The following is a 19,859-nucleotide window of genomic DNA, read 5'->3' as shown; positions in this document are numbered from 1 at the left end:
GAAAAGAGGATTGGACAAGTTCCTGAAGGAAAAGTCCATAAATGGTTATTAGCCAGGTGGACTTGGGGAAAGGCAGTGCTTATCCCTGAGAGTAAGATACAAGAATTAAATTATCTATTGGGGGTCTTCCGGGCACTTATGACCCAGACTGGTCACTGATGGAGACAGGATGCTGGGCTCGATGGACCTTCTTATGTTCTTATATATCACTTAAGCAGGTCTCACAGCTGCCTTCTTCAGATCAACATCTGGACATCTTCAGGTAGAAGTTGAAGAAGGCACTAGCATGGTCTCAACAACTCATTTACTACTACTACTGCTAAACATCAATTATAGTGCTACATAGTGTGCACAACACTATACAGACACACATAAGAGACCATCAGAGCTCTGTGCCACTTACAGTCTACTCAAGTCAGACAGAGAGAGAGAAAAGATTTAAACTTTCAAAGATGGGTCAATTGGTGAAATTTAATTGGAGACAGGGACCACTTTATATATAATATGGATAAGCTGTGAGAAATGAATCCCTGCACCCAAAATAATTCTGTATAAGAAAAAACAGGGTTTGGAATGAGAAGGTGAGGGTGAGGGGTAGAAAGGCAAGCACCCAGAGAAACTCCCCCACCCTTCTCATTACCAGGCAGGCATATAAACATTTAACCTACAAGGACTCGCCAGTGAGTACAAAGCCTTCTATACAGAGAAATTGTGTCAACTTGCTTTATTGAAGGTGTGATCTTACCGCTGGCCTTTTAGATATTTCTTATGTATGAATCACCATCTGCAAGGAATCCAACCTTCTCCAGGATCAAACAGAGACCAGAGCTCTGCTCTTGTCAAAACAGAGCAGCGTCCTCAACAGAAAATTGTGCAAGCTTTCAGTAGTATGAATGTCATACTAAACCAGTACTGCTTTCTTAAAACATAATTGCTAAATATCTAAAGGATAGCAATTTCTTTTTTAAAAAGTGCTTTAATAGATTTGTTTTTTCAAAAGCAGCTGTGGGAATAGAGTTGATTAAATTAGGAGGGAATTTTGAAAGCAGCTCAAGTCCATGGGTGAAAAGCACTTTCTTCAAATGTTCAAAGGGCAAAGGTTGCCTATATTTTCTCATTTAAAATTGTGCATGGGTACAACTTTTACTGTAACCTTAACCCTAACTTTAATGCTAATCATAATCCTGAGCCTAAACTTCATTCTAACACATGCCATAACCCTAACCCTAATATAACTTTTACTCTAGCCATAGTCATAACCCTTCTGACTGACATGTGTTATAACCAGACTGTTTTTCTACTCCATTCAAGGAGAAAACAGAAGAAAAGACAAATTGAAATCAGCACAGCTCGGTGCAGGAAATGATGTGGATGGCACTGGCTTATGTGGTGACATTGTCCATCCCAGTTTATAAAACTACGAAAGTCAGCTGTCGACTGAGCAGTGCCAATGTAACTGGATACGTGAAGCAGGGGACCATCCTTATAGGGGGAATGTTTTCTGTTCACAGTGCTAAAACCAACCCCCCGATTCCCTTCACTGAAGCCCCCAGAGTCCAGCACTGTGATGCGTAAGTAATGTATAAACAGCAGAAATAGACCAAATTAGCCAATGGAGTCTGCCTAGTTTGGACAGTTCCATCGTGAATATGTGACCTTGAAAATTCCCAAATGCAACCCAACACCAGCATTTCCCTCCCCCATCCCCAAAGTGGACATTGAGAGGGTAAGGGATGGGGGAAGAACACACAGATAGGATTTTAGGTAGTGCTGGGGAGAAGCTGGCTTTCTTGGTTCATGTGAGTACATATGAGATAGGAAAATGCAGGAGGGAGATTCTAGAAGCCAAAATTAGGATTTTGGGTAGAAAGTTGAAATCCAGAACCTCTAGGGTAGCATTCTCTGAAATACTCCCAGTAGAGAGGTTGCAGTAAATGCTAAAATGGACAAGATACCTTTAAGAAAATTCAAACAGTGCAGAAAGATTCCAAATTACCTTTGACAACTGATAAGCAAGTTGATAATACAATCAAACAATATACTTTGAAATATCTGTATACCTATGCTAGAAGTTTAAAAAATAAGATGGGAGAGTTAGAGTGTATAGCACTGGATAAAGAGGTAGATATAATTGGCATCTCTGAGACCTGGAGGAGAAAAGATAACCAATGGGATACCAGGGTACAAATTATATCGCAATGATAGGATGGATCAAATTGGTGGAGAGGTGGAACTCTATATTAAAGAGGGCATTGAGTCAAACAGGATAAAAGTTCTACAGGGAACAAAATGCAATGATGAATCTTTATGGATAGATATTCCAGGTGAAAAGGGTAATAAAATGGCATTGGGGGTGTATTAACATCCACCTGGCCAAAATGAACAAACACAATGAAATGGTAAAAGAAATTAGGGAAGCTAACAAAATCAGCAAGCAGCACAGTGATAATGGGTAATTTCAATTACCCCAGTATCGACTGGTTGAATGTTACATCAGGACGTGCTAGAGACGTAAACTTCCGAGATGAATTAAATGACTGCTTCATGGAGCAGCTGGTACAAGAACCAAGAGGGGAAACTATTTTAGACCAAGTCCTTATTGGAATACAGGATTTGGTGTGAGCGGTAACAATGTTGGAGCCACTTGGCAATAGTGATCACAACATGATCAAATTTGACTTAATAACTGGAGGGAGAACACTAATGAAATCTAGTGTGACAGCACTTAACTTTCAAAAAGGTGACTATGATAAAAAGAGGAAAATGATTAGGAAAAACTGAAAGGAGCAGTTGCAAAGGTTAAGAGTTTACATCAAGCACAGATGTTTAAAATTACCATCTTGGAAGCCCAGACCAGATGTATTCCACGCATTAGAAAAGGTTGAATGAAGGCTAAAAGACTACCGGCATGGTTAAAAGGTGAGGTGAGAGAGGCTACAATAGTAAAAGAACATCTTTTAAGAAATGGAAAATGGATTCAAAAGGAGAAAACAGGAAACAGCACAAGCACTAGCAAGTTAGATGCAAATCATTGATAAGGAAGGCAAAGAGAAAATTTGAAAATAAATTTGCCATGGAAGTGAAAACTCTAATAAAAACGTTTTCAAGTACATTTGAAGTAGAAAGCCTGTGAGAGAGTCAGTTGGACCATTAGATGAGCAAGGGGTAAAAGGGGCATTTAGAGATGAGAAAGGCATGGCAGAGAGACTAAATAAATTCCTTGCTTTGGTCTTCACTGAGGAAGATGTAAGAGAGATACCCATATCAATCACAAAATAACCCACCAACACCAAGTGTGTAATCCAGTACACTAATTTGTAAACAGAATATAAACAGCAGTGTACTGGTATTTGTTTATAACACACCCTACTGCCAACAAAGTTTGTTGGACCCTCAAATCTCGAGTCAGAATTTATAACAGACTCGTTTGTGATATTGGGTCACATTACTTTTATTTAAATAGCATTTCTATTTTGTTCATATTTTTATATATTTTCCATAAAAACCAACGTCTCAAAAATGCTGATAAATTTCAAATCCTCCAAATGAACTATTAATCCTACATAATGCTAAGACAAAAGAAATACTTTCCGGTCACCATCCCAAGGGCTTAGTTTAAAGCATAATACTTAACATCACGGAAGCATCAAGGTTCCAAACGTCAAAGTCCCGACACGGCCATGTTTCGGACCGGAGGTCCTGCTTCAGGGGAATAACTTGATAATCCAATCCAAATCCATATATCGTTTCGTCATCAAAAAGCATTTATCATTCCATCAGCATCTCATCATCTCATCAAAACGGCTGTTTCAGTGCAGAGAACTTTCTTCCCGCGGTCTGCACTCAGACTCGCATAATTTGAAAAATGGCGACAAACCGGAACCCTTTATGGAGCTCCATCAGAAACACAGCTGGAAATGCAGTTCTCAATAAAGTCCTCTCCTCTATATGGAGTACAAACACAAACAGGTCTCCTATCACGTCCTATCTTAATGCACACGCCCCTAAACATCATCACGATCCAATCAGGTGTAAGTCCTCAATCAAGTCCACTTGCCCACCTAATAGAAACATACAGGTCTTCCATCACGTCCTATTTTGGGAAGGAACACCCCCAGGGTATCATTGCGATTTAAACAATTCAGAATACCACTTTTGCACTTGTGGATTAAATCAAAGAATACCAGTTAATTTTTTCATTAAGGCCATACGGGTCCACGGTATTCAAAGTAAATATCAAATAGTGCTCACGGCGATTCAACCAAGATTGTACATCACCTCCTCTCTGGTTTTGTCGCCCCTGTTCCAAGATCGACCAACGTAGATCAGTGAAGCTATGCTTCTCTTTAACACAATGTTGAACAAGTGGAGCAGTGATCTTCAGAGTCTTAATGCAGCTCCTGTGTTCAATAAGCCTAGTCCGTATTTTTCTTTTGGTCTGCCCAACATATACCAGATTACATGGGCATTGAATAACATAAATCACACCCACAGAATCACATGTGGTAAACATATATTGATGCACCACAACACCCGAGTGAGAGGCCTGCCATTGATCCCCCGTAAGGGCTAAATTGCACATATCGCAATTTCCACAGGTCTGATGTCCACCAGATGAAAGCTTCGTCCAGGTTGAAGAAAAAGTAAATCTCACAACTAAGTCCCGAATATTCTGGCCTCTGAAATAAGCAAACCTAGGTCCCGATTGAAAAACTTGGTGCAAAGATAGAACTTGCCAATGTGAGCTTATGATATTCACAACAGCATTCACATGTTTTGAGAATTTTAATGTGCATGTAAGGTCCTGATTATAGGGATGTTGTTGATACTGAAGCAGTAATGTCCTATTGGCAAAAAGCGCCCGCTTATAGGCTTTCCTAATAACAACATTGGGGTATCCCTTCTGCGCAAATCTCCTGGATAAGGACACTGCCTGTGTCTTAAAATCATCCACAGAGGAACAAATTCTTCAGAGATGTAAAAATTGGGAGATAGGTAGTCCATCCTTCAACCTTTTTGGATGATAGCTGGATTACCGCAAATAGTGATTGCGATCTGTCTCTTTTCTGTAAAGTGTGGTTTTGACTGAACTGCCTTCCCTTATAATCAGAATATCCAGAAAAGGAATGGAATACTGATCACAATGAGCTGTGAATTGTAAATGCAAATTTTGTAGGTTAAGCCATTATAAGAACTGCTTCAGATTGTCTAAAGATGCTGTCCAAATGAAGAAGACGTCATCTATATAGCGCCACCAAAGTAATATATTATCAAACCAGCTAGAAGAAAACAAATGTTGGTTCTCAAAATGAGCGACATACAGATTCGCAATGTCTGGAGCGACGGTAGCCCCCATCGCTACTCCTTGTATTTGCAGGTAGAATGTATCATCAAATTTGAAAAAATTCTTAAACAACACCAACTTTAAAAGTTCCAAAAGAAAACTAGTAGGCACTTTATGTGGGCGAGGACGTGCTTCTAAAATATTCTGTACTAATCCAAATGCTTATTGTTGAGGGATATTGGTATAGAGGGATATGATATCTAAAGTCACCAACCAACATCCAACAGGTAAAGCTGGTAATTCCTGCAGTAACCATAACATATGAGACGTATCTTGCAAAAAAGATGTAGATCTAATGATAGCTGGTTTTAAGAAAAAGTCCAAAAAATTGGATAAAGGCTCCAAAATAGAGCCTTGCCCTGCTACTATAGGGCGTCCGGGAGGCGTACTAATGTTCTTATGAATCTTAGGTAAGGTATATAGGACTGGATAGATTGGGTGCTGTACTTTAAGAGCCTGGGCTTCCCTGGATGTCAAATACCCTTTGCATATCCCTTCCTCAACCAACTCTGCAATTGTATCTTGTAAAGAACAAGTAGGATCTTCCAAAAGAACCTGATAGTAATTGAAATCACTCAGTTGTCGGTGAATCTCCGCCACATAGGCTTCAGTATCCTGAATCACAATAGCCCCGCCTTTGTCAGCGGGTTTCACTACTACTGCCTGGTTTTCCGATAATTGTTTAATAGCAGAATTTTGGGCATGCGTCCAATCTCTAGAGGAGTGTATTCTATCTATCCATGTTGTTCTTCCAAAATGGACAGATCTTTCAAAACCAGTTGCATGAACGTGGCAATAATCGGGTCAAATGGAATCGGAGGTACCCATGTCGATCTTGGAGTAATGATAGAACTGTTGCCAGTCCCCATATCAGAATCAAAAAAGAATAAAGGGTTCCGGTTTGTCGCCATTTTTCAAATTATGCGAGTCTGAGTGCAGACCGCGGGAAGAAAGTTCTCTGCACTGAAACAGCCATTTTGATGAGATGATGAGATGCTGATGGAATGATAAATGCTTTTTGATGACGAAATGATATATGGATTTGGATTGGATTATCAAGTTATTCCCCTGAAGCAGGACCTCCGGTCCGAAACATGGCCATGTCGGGACTTTGATGTTTGGAACCTTGATGCTTCCGTGATGTTAAGTATTATGCTTTAAACTAAGCCCTTGGGATGGTGACCGGAAAGTATTTCTTTCGTCTTAGCATTATGTAGGATTAATAGTCCATTTGGAGGATTTGAAATTTATCAGCATTTTTGAGACGTTGGTTTTTATGGAAAATGGAAAATATATAAAAATATGAACAAAATAGAAATGCTATTTAAATAAAAGTAATGTGACCCAATATCACAAACGAGTCTGTTATAAATTCTGACTCGAGATTCGAGGGTCCAACAAACTTCGGGGGTCATTTATCAAAATGCGATAAGACGTTTTCGCATGCGAAAGGCCCCGTTAACGCATGCGATCGCACCATATCGTATGGTGCGATGCAAATTCAGAAAATAGGAGGAGTTAGGGCTGGGTTAGCCTGTTTGCGAAGAGCTATTGCACAGCCATAATGCTGATTTTAACTACATCTCTTTGGATTGTTTTAGGCTGTTGTGACTGTGCAGTAAGGTTTCATTGCCATGTCTCCCATAAGTCCTATTTCAGGTGAATTGATGGGGAGAGAGAGAGAGAGAGAGAGACTGGCCACAATATCATGGCCCATAGGTAGGTATTTGTATCCCTATGGTAATCCCACCTAGTAACTCGAGGTGGGGTTTAGGTATGAGTGTAGGGGGTTAGGGGCCACTTTGACATTCTTCGTGACACCTACGAACAGAACTGTGGTCTCTTGTGAAGATTTTCTGGCCTTCGGAGTGAGGAAACTCACTCCAAGATGAGATTTGGGCAATGTTCTCTCAACCTAGCTTGATGGACTCTCTACCTGGGTAACATCAAGCTAGGTTGAGGGGCTACCGGTGCCATTGGTTGGCCCCTGTCACATGGTAGGGGCTAAAGGCCACCGGTGCCATTTTGCTTAGTGGAAGCCAAGGCCCCGGGTGCGGCAGATCGTTCCCAGGCCCTCCGCTGGACCACAAGGAGGGCGTTGGGAGGGTGGCATGGCGAAGTGGAGGCTGGCAGAATTTTGAAAGGGCACTTTTTGCCCTTTCAAAATTCTGCCGCCTGCTGCGGCGCCCCCTAAATTGCGGCACCCTAGGCACAAGCCTAGCTAGCCTAGTAGTTCCTCCGGCCCGGCTTTCACCCTCATCCCATGACCATGCATTCCAGAACTTCCTTTCCATTGAAAGAGGCCTGCCTCCTATACGTGGATACCTTGAAGGAAGGGTGATGGATGTCTCTCTGCTACCTCCCGCTATCGTTCCTCTATGGTACACATGTGTAGATCTTAAAGTCTCTACCCATATGCTTTATATCAAAGTCCACTGACCATTTTAGTAGCCACCCTCAGACTAGGGGTGGCCTTCTCCAGTCCTCAAGAGCCACAAACAGGAAAAGTTTTCAGGATATTCACAATGAATATGTATGAGATAGATTTGCATACAATGTACATGCAAATCTATCTCATGAATATCTATTTTGGATATCCTGTAAACCGGATCTGTTTGTGGCTCTCGAGGACTGAAGTTGGCCACCCCTGCTGTAGACTAACTGCATCCAGTTTATATCCTTTTAAAGGTTTGGTCTTGAAAATTGTATGTAACCCCTGAACTGGTTGTTTCCGTATAGTGGTTCCTGAAGCCATATCCCAAATCACAGTTTTGGTAGTAAACGTCCCTTGGCATTTCATCTCCAGGATTCCCTGAGCAGGGGGAAGACCAAGTCTTCTAGGCCCTTTTTGCATTTGCAGTTACTTAAACTTCCCCAGCATGCACTTCTTGTATGCAGTAATGATGATAACAGCACCGATGAGTGCTAATATCACTATGCAGTAAAAAGCACATGGGAAGCTGAATTGGCTTCCAACAAAACTTTCATTGATGACATGAAATGACGAAAATGGTCTTTACAGCTGTCTTGTTCACTTGAGAATCTTAAAAGTGAGATTTTTAAAAATGTGTGACCTCTGAAGAGTCTTTGTAAACTTTAAGATAGTAAAGCCAATTTTCTCTTTTTCTCTTCCACATGGTGTAGGGAAGTTTTTGAGCTTCCCTCCTATGGAGTTAGTAGTTAGATTTGTGTAGTCCAATTTAGATAGTGTCCAAATGCCAAGTCACATATGCCATACCTGTCCATCAGTTTCCTGTCAAATGCTCCCTCTCTCTTCATAGCATCATATTGATACTGGCTATACGCCTCTGTTCTCAAGATGTTCAGTAGATGCACATAAGCCCTTGAAATGCTTCATAACGGACTCCTTCCTCCCCTTTCTCCTTCTCCTCCTCTGGATGGCAGTAAGTCATCCCTCCTTTGAATGCAGATGATCCTTGGTTACTGCTCAGTGAAGGGACCTCTACCTTTTGCGTGTCAAAACAAAGGGCTGAGCCCCTATTTAATGGGAAACTCAGTAAAAGGTAAAAGAAAAGTCTTTTTTTTTTTTTTTAATAGAAAAGGGATAAATGCATGAGCCTAGGAGAGTGGAAAAGACTTCTTGCTCAGCTACAGAATGTCCTTAAAAATGGTTCTTCAAAAATAAAGGCTCTCTGACTCCTTATCTGTCCCAGGTCTCATTACTGAGAATTCCTTCAACACAAAAAAAATAGAGAACAACCTTCACATGTTGCCCCTAGGAAGAATCCACACAGTAAAGCAATGGTCAGAGTATTTACATCAGAGGAGCTCACATAAGAACATAAGAAAATGCCATACTGGGTCAGACCAAGGGTCCATCAAGCCCAGCATCCTGTTTCCAACAGTGGCCAATCCAGGCCACAAGAACCTGGCAAGTACCCAAAAACTAAGTCTATTCCATGTTACCATTGCTAACGGCAGTGGCTATTCTCCAAGCGAACTCAACAGCAGATAAGAACATAGCAATAGCAGCTCACCATTCACCTTCTCTCACATAGGGGAGGCAAACACTCACACTACAACTCTGTTCTTCCCCTATAATCATGGGCTATTCCATCTTACTACTGGTAGAGATCTAATAGGATTGCTACATGTACATAATATTCCAAATGAGATCTCGTGAGGAATTTATACAGGGCCAATATCACCTCCTATTTTTCTGCTGACTATTCCTCTCCCTAGGCACCCAAGCATTTTTTTTGGCTTTTACCATCACCTTATCTACCAGTTTGTCATTTTAAGATTATCAGATATGATCAGCCACAGATCCCACTCTTGTTTTGTGCATAGAAGAATTTCACTCCCTAAAATGTACTGCTCTCTTGGGTTTTTCAGCCCAAATAGAAGACCCTGAAATTTTTTATCATTAAATCTTACTACTAAACACTAGACCATTCCTCAAGCCTTACTAGACACCTCCTCGTGTTTTTTTTTTTTTTTTTTTACAGCTTCCTGGCTGTCTACCCTGTTGCAGGTTTTGATATGATCTACAAAAAAAGACAAACCATTCCTGATAGTCTTTCCGCAATATCACATATGACAATGTGCAAAAAAACTGGTCCAAGGACCGATTTCTGTGTCGCACCAGCAGTAACACTCCTTGGAGTGAATTCCATTTCACCTTTGTACCCTCCCACTCAACCAGTTTCTAACCCAGTCAGTCACTTTAGGGTTCACACCCAGGGCACTCAGTTTATTTACAGGTCATCTAGGTGGAACCGTGGTAAAGACCTTACTGAAATTCATGTACACTATAACGCTCTCCCCAGTCCAACTTTCTGATCAACCAATCAAAGAAATGTATCGGATTCATCTGACAAGACCTCCCTCTGGTAAAACCTTGCTGCCTCCAATCTTGTACTGCTTTAGCTTCCAGACGCTGCACGTGACCCAGCTTTGCCTGTCACTAAGATTCTCCTAGATTTTTCGAATTCATGCAGTGTGAGTGGATTTGGTATTTTGGAATCCTCTGCATACTTGCACTACTCTTGTCTGCGGGAGGATTATAAAAATCCCACAGAGCAATGCCCGAATTCAGAGGGACAGTGACCCACAGGGCAGGAAGGTTCAGAAGGAGAACGTGCAGGTCTTGGCCATCCCCCAGGGTGGACTGACCAGAAGGAGGAGATTTTGGAGATTTGAGGATTTTGATCTTTGTGGATTTTTGAGTGAAGACAGTGCCCTGACAGAAGAGATTCCCCGGCTATCTGGAAGGGCTGGAGGGCCCATCTTCTTTTTGCCTTGACTAAGATTCGGAAGCAAGGGTGAAGAGAGCGATTTGAGATTTTTGGACATTCCAGTTGGAGGTTTTGGATTGATTGGATTTTGAAGATTAGTTTTTGCAACAAGGAATTTCTCTACCTTTCCCCAGCTTGTGGATGATGAAACTGCAATGGGGATCACCTTCCCTTCGAGGAGAAGGATTGTTGGACATGATGCAGGGGTGAGAGAAACTGCAAAGAGGAGAAGTATGGCTAAGGAGACCATGGTTTTTCTTGCATTGATTTTTCTTATGCTGTTCCTGATCTTTTCAGTTCTTGCCTGGATTTTGATTTTTAAACTAAAGTAAATATTTTCTTTTGGACACTGCTTTGGACCTAAAGACTGTTTTTTCTATTGAACTAGGGTGCCATGAGTGAGGAGTGTGCTGGTGTTTTTCTTTATGTTTCCTTGTGTCTCCTTGATCCTCCTGCAGAACCCCTGACATAGCAGTTGAGACCAGTGGATTGGGACTGGATTTACTTGACCATGGACATGTCCACGCCAAGAGCCCAGGAAATGAAGCTTCCCCTCATCACCGGAGGAACCCTGACATTGCAGTGCCCCAGGAACAGCAAACCAGCCAACCAGGGGTCCCGCTACATGCGCTATCCTCTCTATTAGCAGCAATTCCAATAATTTACTCATCACGGGGTCAGACTAACTGTTCTGTAGTTCCCGCTTCCTCCTATCACTTTTATGAAGAGGAACAATATCTATCTGTCTCCAGTTCTCTGAAAGTACTCCCAACTCTATATAACCACTGAACTGGCTGCTCTGTCTCCACAATGTATGTATGTTTCTTTATTATGCTGCCACTGTGTCATCTTTTGAGATTGCTTAGCTTAGAGCTTCTGCAGGATTTAAAGTTCCTTGTCCTGACTGGTTATTTCTAGTTGCTGTTTGAATGTTTATGAACTTCCTTTTGGGTCTGTTCCTCTTTGTTATCTCTCTCTCTCTCTCTATGTTACTTTCCTTTTCCTATTGATCCCTTGATCCAAATTGATCTGGGACAGTTCCTTTCCTGGATGCTTTTTCAGTTGGTGAAAGGTTCATCAAGCTCACAGCTCATCTTGAACTTCCTTTCCAGCTCCTAAAGAAGCATCACTTTTTCACCTATTCATCTTTCAACTAATACTATTCACTAGTATTCATAGCTTATACTATGTCTGCAGGGTCTTCCTCTGACTACTGGTCTTCCAATGACATACCAGCTGAAACAGGCTGTCTGTATGGCTATTCTTGTGCCTTGTCACAGTGAATGTGGAACTGCTAAATCATTTTAATAATGTTATTTGGCATTCAAGAATCAAGTTCTCTGGTATTTGAAGCTGCAAAAGATAAAAGGTTTAATTAATTGTTAATGCACTCAAGTACCCCAGTCCTTCCTTCCTTCCTTCCATCTATTTATCTATCTAGTCATATGTTTGTCTATCATTTTGCTTCCTACAATATGTGTACACTCGTTTATCTTCTAAGTAAGTTACATTATTTTATTGTTTTCAGACTACAAATAGCTCGTTATAAGCATGTGCATGCCATGGTATTCGCCTTGGAAGAAATTAACAGAAATAATTCGCTTTTGCCCAACATCACCCTGGGGTTCTGGATATACGACTCCTGTGATACTCCATCCCGGTCTCTGCAAGGCACAATGTGGCAACTCACCGGGCACAAAGATCCCATCCCAAATTACACCCGCCGAGGAAGAGGAACATCTCCACTAGCCGCAGTAATTGGAGATAATAAGTCTCGGATGTCCATAACCATAGCCCAGCTGCTGGGAGTCTATAAACAGGCACAGGTATGGACCATTGAGAATGCAGCCAGGTATATCCTTTGTATCTACATAGTTCTAAAACGCATATATCTGTTGAGAGGAAGAAACACGATCTTATCTTGTTGGTTTAATTCTTCCAGATCAGTTATGCCTCTTCTGTAGCTGAGCTGAGTGATAAGAGTCGATTTCCCTCTTTCCTCCGCACTACTCCAAGTGATGAGTACCAGTCTCTGGGCATCGCCCGGTTGATCACCTTCTTTGGTTGGATCTGGGTTGGAATCCTCGCTGAGGACAATGATTATGGACTGATTGGGAGTCAGATGCTAAGGGAGGAGCTGGTCAAGGCTGGGGTCTGTGTAGCCTTCTATGAAACCATCCCCCTGTTTTATTTTGAAAAGAAAATCCAGCACATTGTAGAGGTGGTGAAAAAAACAACTGCCAGGGTCATTGTGGTTTTTTCCACGATCAATAACCTCTATCCAGTGATGCTGGCAATTGCAAGGAGTGAGGTATCTGGGAAAGTCTGGATTGCTTCAGATGGCTGGGCTGACCATCCAATATTTAATGAGAAGAAGTTCTTAAAAATTCTTAAAGGAACCATTGCATTTGCTCTTCCAAATGGCAATATTCCAAGGTTCAAAGAATACCTCTATGACCTTCATCCTTTCAGAACTACAGAAGACGTTTTTTTGCGGCAATTTTGGGAAGAAGCCTTTGGCTGCAAGTGGGCTGATCCCAACATGAACCAGGCCACTCTTCAAGAACTAAGCAAAAAAGGCAAACTCTGCACAGGGAAGGAAGACTTGAGAACTCTTGCTAACCCGTTGTTTGAAGTCACAAACCTAAGGGCCATATATAATGTTTACAATGCAGCATATGTGGTGGCCTATGCCCTGCATGCCATGTATACCTGTGAACCTGGAGAAGGCCCTTTCTTCAATGGGTCATGTGGGGACATCAAACACTTTGAGCCTTGGCAGGTATATTACAATATTTGTTGCAGATTTGTGTCTTTAAGTAAGCATTGATTGTATAGTTTATTATGTTTCCCCAAGCTAAGAACATTTTAGGCTTCTGTGCTTCTTTGCAGGTTGTGATGCCCTTTGCTTGCTTACTCAGAGAAGTTGTTATACCTCAGCTTTTGAAACCACACAGAGATTCCTTCTTCAGGCAGTTCACCAAAAGGCATCAAAACTTGCAAATAACCCATTTTGTTTGAGATAAATATGACAACCAGAATGCTGCACTATTATGTGCCTACAGCCCCAAACCCAGGAATATCCATTATTCTTCAGAGCCTCTCACAGATTTCAACAGAAACCTGAAACTTTCTAGTGATCTGATTTATTCATTATGTAAACTTCCTCACTGTTTGGCAGCTGGTTTGAGAGGGCCACCCAGTTCTCAGGAGCAGGGCCGCTGCATCCCAATAGGCAAACTAGGCGGTAGGGGCAGCAAAGAGCAGCCATGTGGGCCTGCGAGTGGAGCCCATCCCACTCATGGCCAAGAGATGCAGAGACTCGGCAGCCTGCGGGCTGCGCCTGTTTGTGTGTATGTGTGAGAGGGATAGTGTGTGTATGAGAGAGCAATGGTGTTAGTGAGAGAGAGGGAGGGAGCCTTGTAAGGATGTTTATGTGAATGAGACAAGGAGCGTAAGTGTGTGTAAGAGAGGGGGGCCTGTATGAGTGAATGAAATCTGGGCCGGAACCAGAGCCTGGACCGGGGAAAAGGGAGGGCAGGTGCAAGGCAGAAGGTTCGCCTAGGGCGCCTAATACCCTTGCACCAGCCCTGCTTAGGATACTATCACTGCCCAGGCCCTCTGACTCTCTTTTCCATTTCTATGCTCCAGTGGCAAATATTATGCCGGGGTTCCACCGGCTGGGAGGAGGTCTACACCTCCGGGACCCTCACTGTAGTGATGGTTAGTCCTCAACTGTCATTCAGTGGCAGCCAACTCTCAATCTCTGATCAGAATACTCACAGTAGATGGCTTCTCTTGGCACAGCAGGCAAGGAATATATCAAGTGACAGCTGTGGATCTCCCATCACATCCCTCCCCTGCAAAAAACAAGCAAAACAAAAAAATCTGAGGCCGGAGTCTGATTCAGATTTTTCTCCCTGTGGATGGAAGCAATATTTAAACACAGTACAGTACACACTTATTGTCACCATTAGACAAAGACAGAATAAATGCAGAAATAACATTTCCCTGTAGGCCCTTCCGGTAGCTCTCTGTCTAGCATAGAAGAAGGGAATAAATTATATCACAAATCCAATAACAATAGCAGCTGCATACACTACTTCTCTAGGAAGAAGAGCCACTACCCATCCAGTCATACCTCCCTCTCATTAACCGGGCTCTTAGATAGTTTATATTATAAGCCATCTTTAAAAAGCTTAAAAGAAATACAATAAACAGGTCTCCTAGAGAAAACACACAGCACCTCTGGGGGAAAACAATTACCCCGAAAGTAGTCACACAGGGCTCCTTCCACCCAAAGGAGTGGGGAAAAAACAATGGGCACACAAGCTCCTTCCAGCACGCAACAAAGGGAGCACTTACTGAAAAGGGGGGACTGTCTATCAGCAGAGCTACCCCATATCAAAGTGGCAGGGGACTTCACAGAAAATCGCTATCTTTATCTTCACTACCCACAAATGTATCCGTCGGGGGAGAATGCGTGTAGAAAAGTCCTATAAAAGCCATACACACAGGAGTTCCTCTGTGAAATGGAACACCATAGAAAATCCAAAATACCTCCTGCTCCTCCGTTAGTCGAGGAACATTGGTGAAATTCAGAGCTTCCCAAAGGAACTTTGCAACACATGGAATAGATGTCCAACCCAACCCAATCAACTCTCGAAGACAGGGATGGCAAACTGCAGTCCTCGCGGGCCACAAACAGGCCAGGGTTTCAGGATCTCCACGAACATGCATGAGATAGAGTTGCATACAATGGCGGCAGTGGCTGCAGATCTTTCTCATGCATATTCATAGTGGTTCTCCTGAAACCCTGGCCTGTTTGTGGCCCTCGAGGACTGGAGTTCGCCATCACTGCTCTAAGATCTGCAGAGGTAAACTGGTGTGGGACCAGAAGACCATAAAAAGGAAAAATTAATATATTGAACACCTTAAATGTTTTGTTGGCTTTTTTTTTTTCAACTTTTTTCCAAGTTTTCTTTAACAACCTATTCAAATATGTCTTATTAAACAAGAATACTTCACTCAAAGAGGGCCAATGTTAGTATTCAGAACACACTTTCTATAATTTCAATCGATCATGCAACATTACACAGTAAATGATTTATACATCTCCCACCCTCCCTTGGGATTAAATTAATGTCCCAAATCAATCATATTGTAACAGCAATATCTTCTTTCAGGCTTCGAGGGCACTTTAAGCCCAGGTGCCAGTTGCTTTAAATCTTGAGGTGGAAAATATGAAAAATAAGGAAACCCCCTTCTACAAAAGGCAAATCACACACTTTAACAACAAAACATTTTCCTTCCCAACATTTCAACAGTTTACAGGAATAATATATTCTTTTTCTTATTATCCTTATTAATTAGCAATAGCTCAAAGTTATCTGTCACTGACATCTCTTCTTCTTCCTCCCTACCCACTGGCAATGGGTCATAATGTTCTGGATGAGGTTTTTTAATGGTTACTCCATTTAAAAGTAAACGCTCCAGCACCTGATGTCACACCCATCCCCTCAATGGTATATACCATGGCATATTTATAAATGTTCTTTCACGAGCTGAACAATTCACGGAACAAAATAGTGTCACAGTTGTCGATATTTACGTGGTGGTAGTAGTCGAGATAAAATCTTCAAGAAAAAAACTAACATACCATAATTAATCAACAGCAATTTTAGATGACCATCATATTTGGGCAAAATGTGTTTAGTAAGTGCCGTGTCGGGCGTCTTTACATTTTGAACTTGACAAATCAGTTCAAAATGTAAAGACGCCCGACACGGTCCGTGTTTCGGAAAGCGGGATTCCTTCTTCACGGGGCTAGTTACTGCTCCAGTGTTATTCCGGCATTGAGAAAATCAACTTACAGACATGTTCGCGAACTTGACAAATCAGTTCTTTGGGCTGACTACATACAACTTTCCAAGTTAAGTAAAAAAAAAACTGTTATTAATAAGACTGTGGAGAAAATTTGTGAATACATATTATTATCACTCAAAATTTTGCATCACTTCAAATATTGCATCACTTTAAAATTAAAAAAAATGACCGATGATTAAATACTGTGGCAATGATCAGATGTGCGTAGCACACCAAATGATGTGTACTTTCACTAGCTGACTCAATACAAAAAAGGAGGATGTATAATGTTTTCTTTTATAATTTTTAAGGTGCTAAATAAAAAAACCTTATCAACTCTTTATATAGGAACAAATACCATCAGTAGTAGTGCAAATGGAATTTAATCCATCGCCTCTCGCCACGCAATGGGCCCCAGGCGAATTCAGCGTTTATTCAAGCACTCAGTATACAATCATTTGGTATTGTTCCTTTGTTTATTCCACAACATTTGATTCCTATCTACTAAAAATATTTTTTATTTTATTTTCAAAATTTAAATTTATCCCAAAACCCAAAAGCTTATTTATTTGTGTATTTCTAAAATCTCAAATGATTATTATCCTAGCATAAATTAAATGTCCACCGTCATTCAGTTTATTCAATCATTGACATCCTGGAACAAAATCCTAGGATAAATTATACTTAGCCCCACTGTAGATGTATTGTTTCTCAAATTGTCCCGACATGGGCCATGTTTCGACTGTTTCCAGTCTTCCTCAGGGGATACTTAGTATGTTGTAATCACGATTCCAAAACCAGTTTTTGTTATTCTGCCTTACCAGCGCTAGTCAGTTAATTTGACCTAGGACATACAAAAGTATATTGTTAAAAAATGTTTAAAAAAATCTCATCACAGATACAGGTTTGTTTAACCTTCCCAAAACATTTTTTTACCAATTCCCTCATAACAAATTCTTATAGCAATTTCCTTACAACTCAACAATGATCTTACTCACAGTGTTGCTAATGCCCATTCTTTTTCATGCATTAATGGCGCCTCGGCGTTCTTTGACTCCTCCACTTCCTGTCCACATTTTTATACCTGTCATACCCGGAGCTTGATGCTGTCAATCATTTTCAAAGATCGCTTTATTCAATGCGATGTTCCTTCTTAGCCTATGTCACCTCCACTTCCTGCCCACCTCTTTTTACCAATCCTCCCCGGAACTGGATGATGTCAATCATCTTCAAAAGCCACTGCTTCCGAGGATATCCTCCTAGAATACCGACCAGTCAATTTCTTTATTCAACCCACTAGGGGTCACTGTTTTGAAATAATGAATCAATTTTTGCTCTTTTTGTAGAAGAATTAGATCAAAATTGCCACCCCTCTGCAAATTTAAAATCAGAAAAATCGTGTCCCTCAGATATACAGTGCTGAACCAGCGGTGCTTCAACCTTCTGTCTTACGATTGAGCTTCTATGTTCCACCATTCTTGTTCTCAAACACCTCTTAGTCTTGCCGATATAAAGCAGAGGGCAAGAGCACCATATACCATAAATTACCCCCACTGTAGAACAATCTGTACGTGCCTTGAATCTAAAAGATCCCTCCTTAAAGAAGGGTAAAAATTGGCCACTATAAGATTGCTCACATACCGAGCATTTATTGCATGGATAATGTCCAGATTCTCCTGAACTGTCATTATTTCTAATATGATCCACATCATCCTTGTAATTAGAGTGTACAATAGTGTCTCGGATGTTTTTGCCCCTTTTGAGAGCAAAGCAAGGGCCATTTGTAAATATAGGATGTAGATTCAAGACATGCCAATGGCGTTTTATACTCTGTTGTATACGGTATATTTGAGGGGAATATGGTAAAACACAAATCATCCGGTCCATATTTTCTTGTCTTCGTGATGGCTGTAGAAGTAAATCACGATTTGCCCACCGTGCTCTTTTATAGGCTTTTCTTACCACATGCGGAGGGTATCCCCTTGAACAAAAACTTTGCGTCATCTCCTTTGCACGTATCTTATACTCTTCTACAGTAGAGCAGACTCTTCTAAGTCTAAGAAATTGTCCCATCAGTAAATTTGATCGCAGATGTTGGGGATGACAACTCTCATATCTAAGTAAGGTATTTTGATCCGTTGGTTTCCGGTATAATGTATATTCAAAGCCATACTGTTGTATGGTAATGAAAATATCCAAATAGGCCAATCCAATTGACTTTCACTAGCTGAGCCATCTCAGCACTGTATTCTGGGTGACTGTGAACAAAATCATAGTCAGATTTTTCCTTTATTACACATTTGTCCATGTGCTCCCTTATCCATTCCTCATGATGATGCTCAATGTAATTCATGGTATAGATAGGGACATAGGGTACCATAGACCAAATAGTACCCGAGTCTTCCACCACACGAGCCTTTCGGCTTGTGAAGCCTACCAAAGGGTATTCCCTCTTTAGAGAGTGCTGGGGAGAGGACTGCCCATGACTGGTTACGAACCTCCCATGGAATAGGGTGATCAAGCACATCTGCTGCCAACAAGCCGCTAAGCCCCAGTCTCAAAACAGATACTTTACTGGTTGAGAGAGGGAATTTTCACCTTGGCTGCTACTAGAGGAAACAAGAGATGCCATACCACTGGTTGAGCCTCTGAATGACATTCCTGAACTGGTATATGGTGATGCACTGTCCATTCATTGCCTGAAAAATGCCAGCATCATTTCTGGGCATCTAACCAACACAATACTATGCAACATTACTATGGTGAAATACCTCTGAGCATTTTTTCTGGAGACGGGCACATTCCATTCGAGAATCAAAGTTCCTTCTGACTAGAGTCCTGCCTGCTTGTCACTGAGATCTGGAAACATCTGAGCCCTCATCCGAGGAGTAATCTCTTTGCTCAACTGTATTTGGCTTAGGCAGTTCTAATGGGTGTTGTAACCTCACTGAGGGGAGGCTAAACAATAAAAGCCTACGTAAAGTTGCACAACCTCACAATACCTCCATTTGGCTTTCTTCTATCGTTACACTATTCACAGTCTCAAAGGATAAGGTGTGAGGGAGACTTGTGTTCATACTCCCCCCTCTGGGGAAATGATTTCCTCTTCTACCTCGAGGGCCACCCCTTTGGATCTCAGTTCAGGTGTCAGGGTTTACTCAGGCCCCCATCTCTAAATCTGCAATCATTGTAATGATAGGCCCAGTGGGTTCACTTTCAGCTTCATTGGGTGCCATCAGTTCTCCCCACTCCTCTACTCTCAATGCTTTCCTTTGATTCAGTGAGCAGCTCAGGACTTGGGTCTCTCCAACTCTCATATGGGTTAAAGCACTTAACATTGCCATTTCGGTCCATGCTAATCCAGCACTGGCATCCACTTAAAAAAACATGAG

At 41.5% G+C, this 19,859-nt stretch overlaps 1 protein-coding gene across 1 annotated transcript in view; it reads left to right on the top strand.

Moving 5' to 3' along the window:
• Window positions 1-19,859, top strand: part of LOC115081100 (extracellular calcium-sensing receptor-like) — a 74,512-nt gene that overhangs the window by 14,895 nt on the left and 39,758 nt on the right. The window contains exons 2-4 of the mRNA XM_029585613.1: window positions 1,409-1,571; window positions 12,131-12,428; window positions 12,545-13,384. Of these exons, the coding sequence (XP_029441473.1) occupies window positions 1,409-1,571; window positions 12,131-12,428; window positions 12,545-13,384 (1,301 nt within the window). The remainder of the gene's footprint in view (window positions 1-1,408; window positions 1,572-12,130; window positions 12,429-12,544; window positions 13,385-19,859) is intronic.

The sequence above is a fragment of the Rhinatrema bivittatum genome, chromosome 19 (assembly GCF_901001135.1).
Source record: "Rhinatrema bivittatum chromosome 19, aRhiBiv1.1, whole genome shotgun sequence".
NCBI lineage: Eukaryota > Metazoa > Chordata > Amphibia > Gymnophiona > Rhinatrematidae > Rhinatrema > Rhinatrema bivittatum.
The sequence above is the reverse complement of the archived record's forward strand: the minus strand, read 5'-3'. Positions and strand labels throughout refer to the sequence as shown.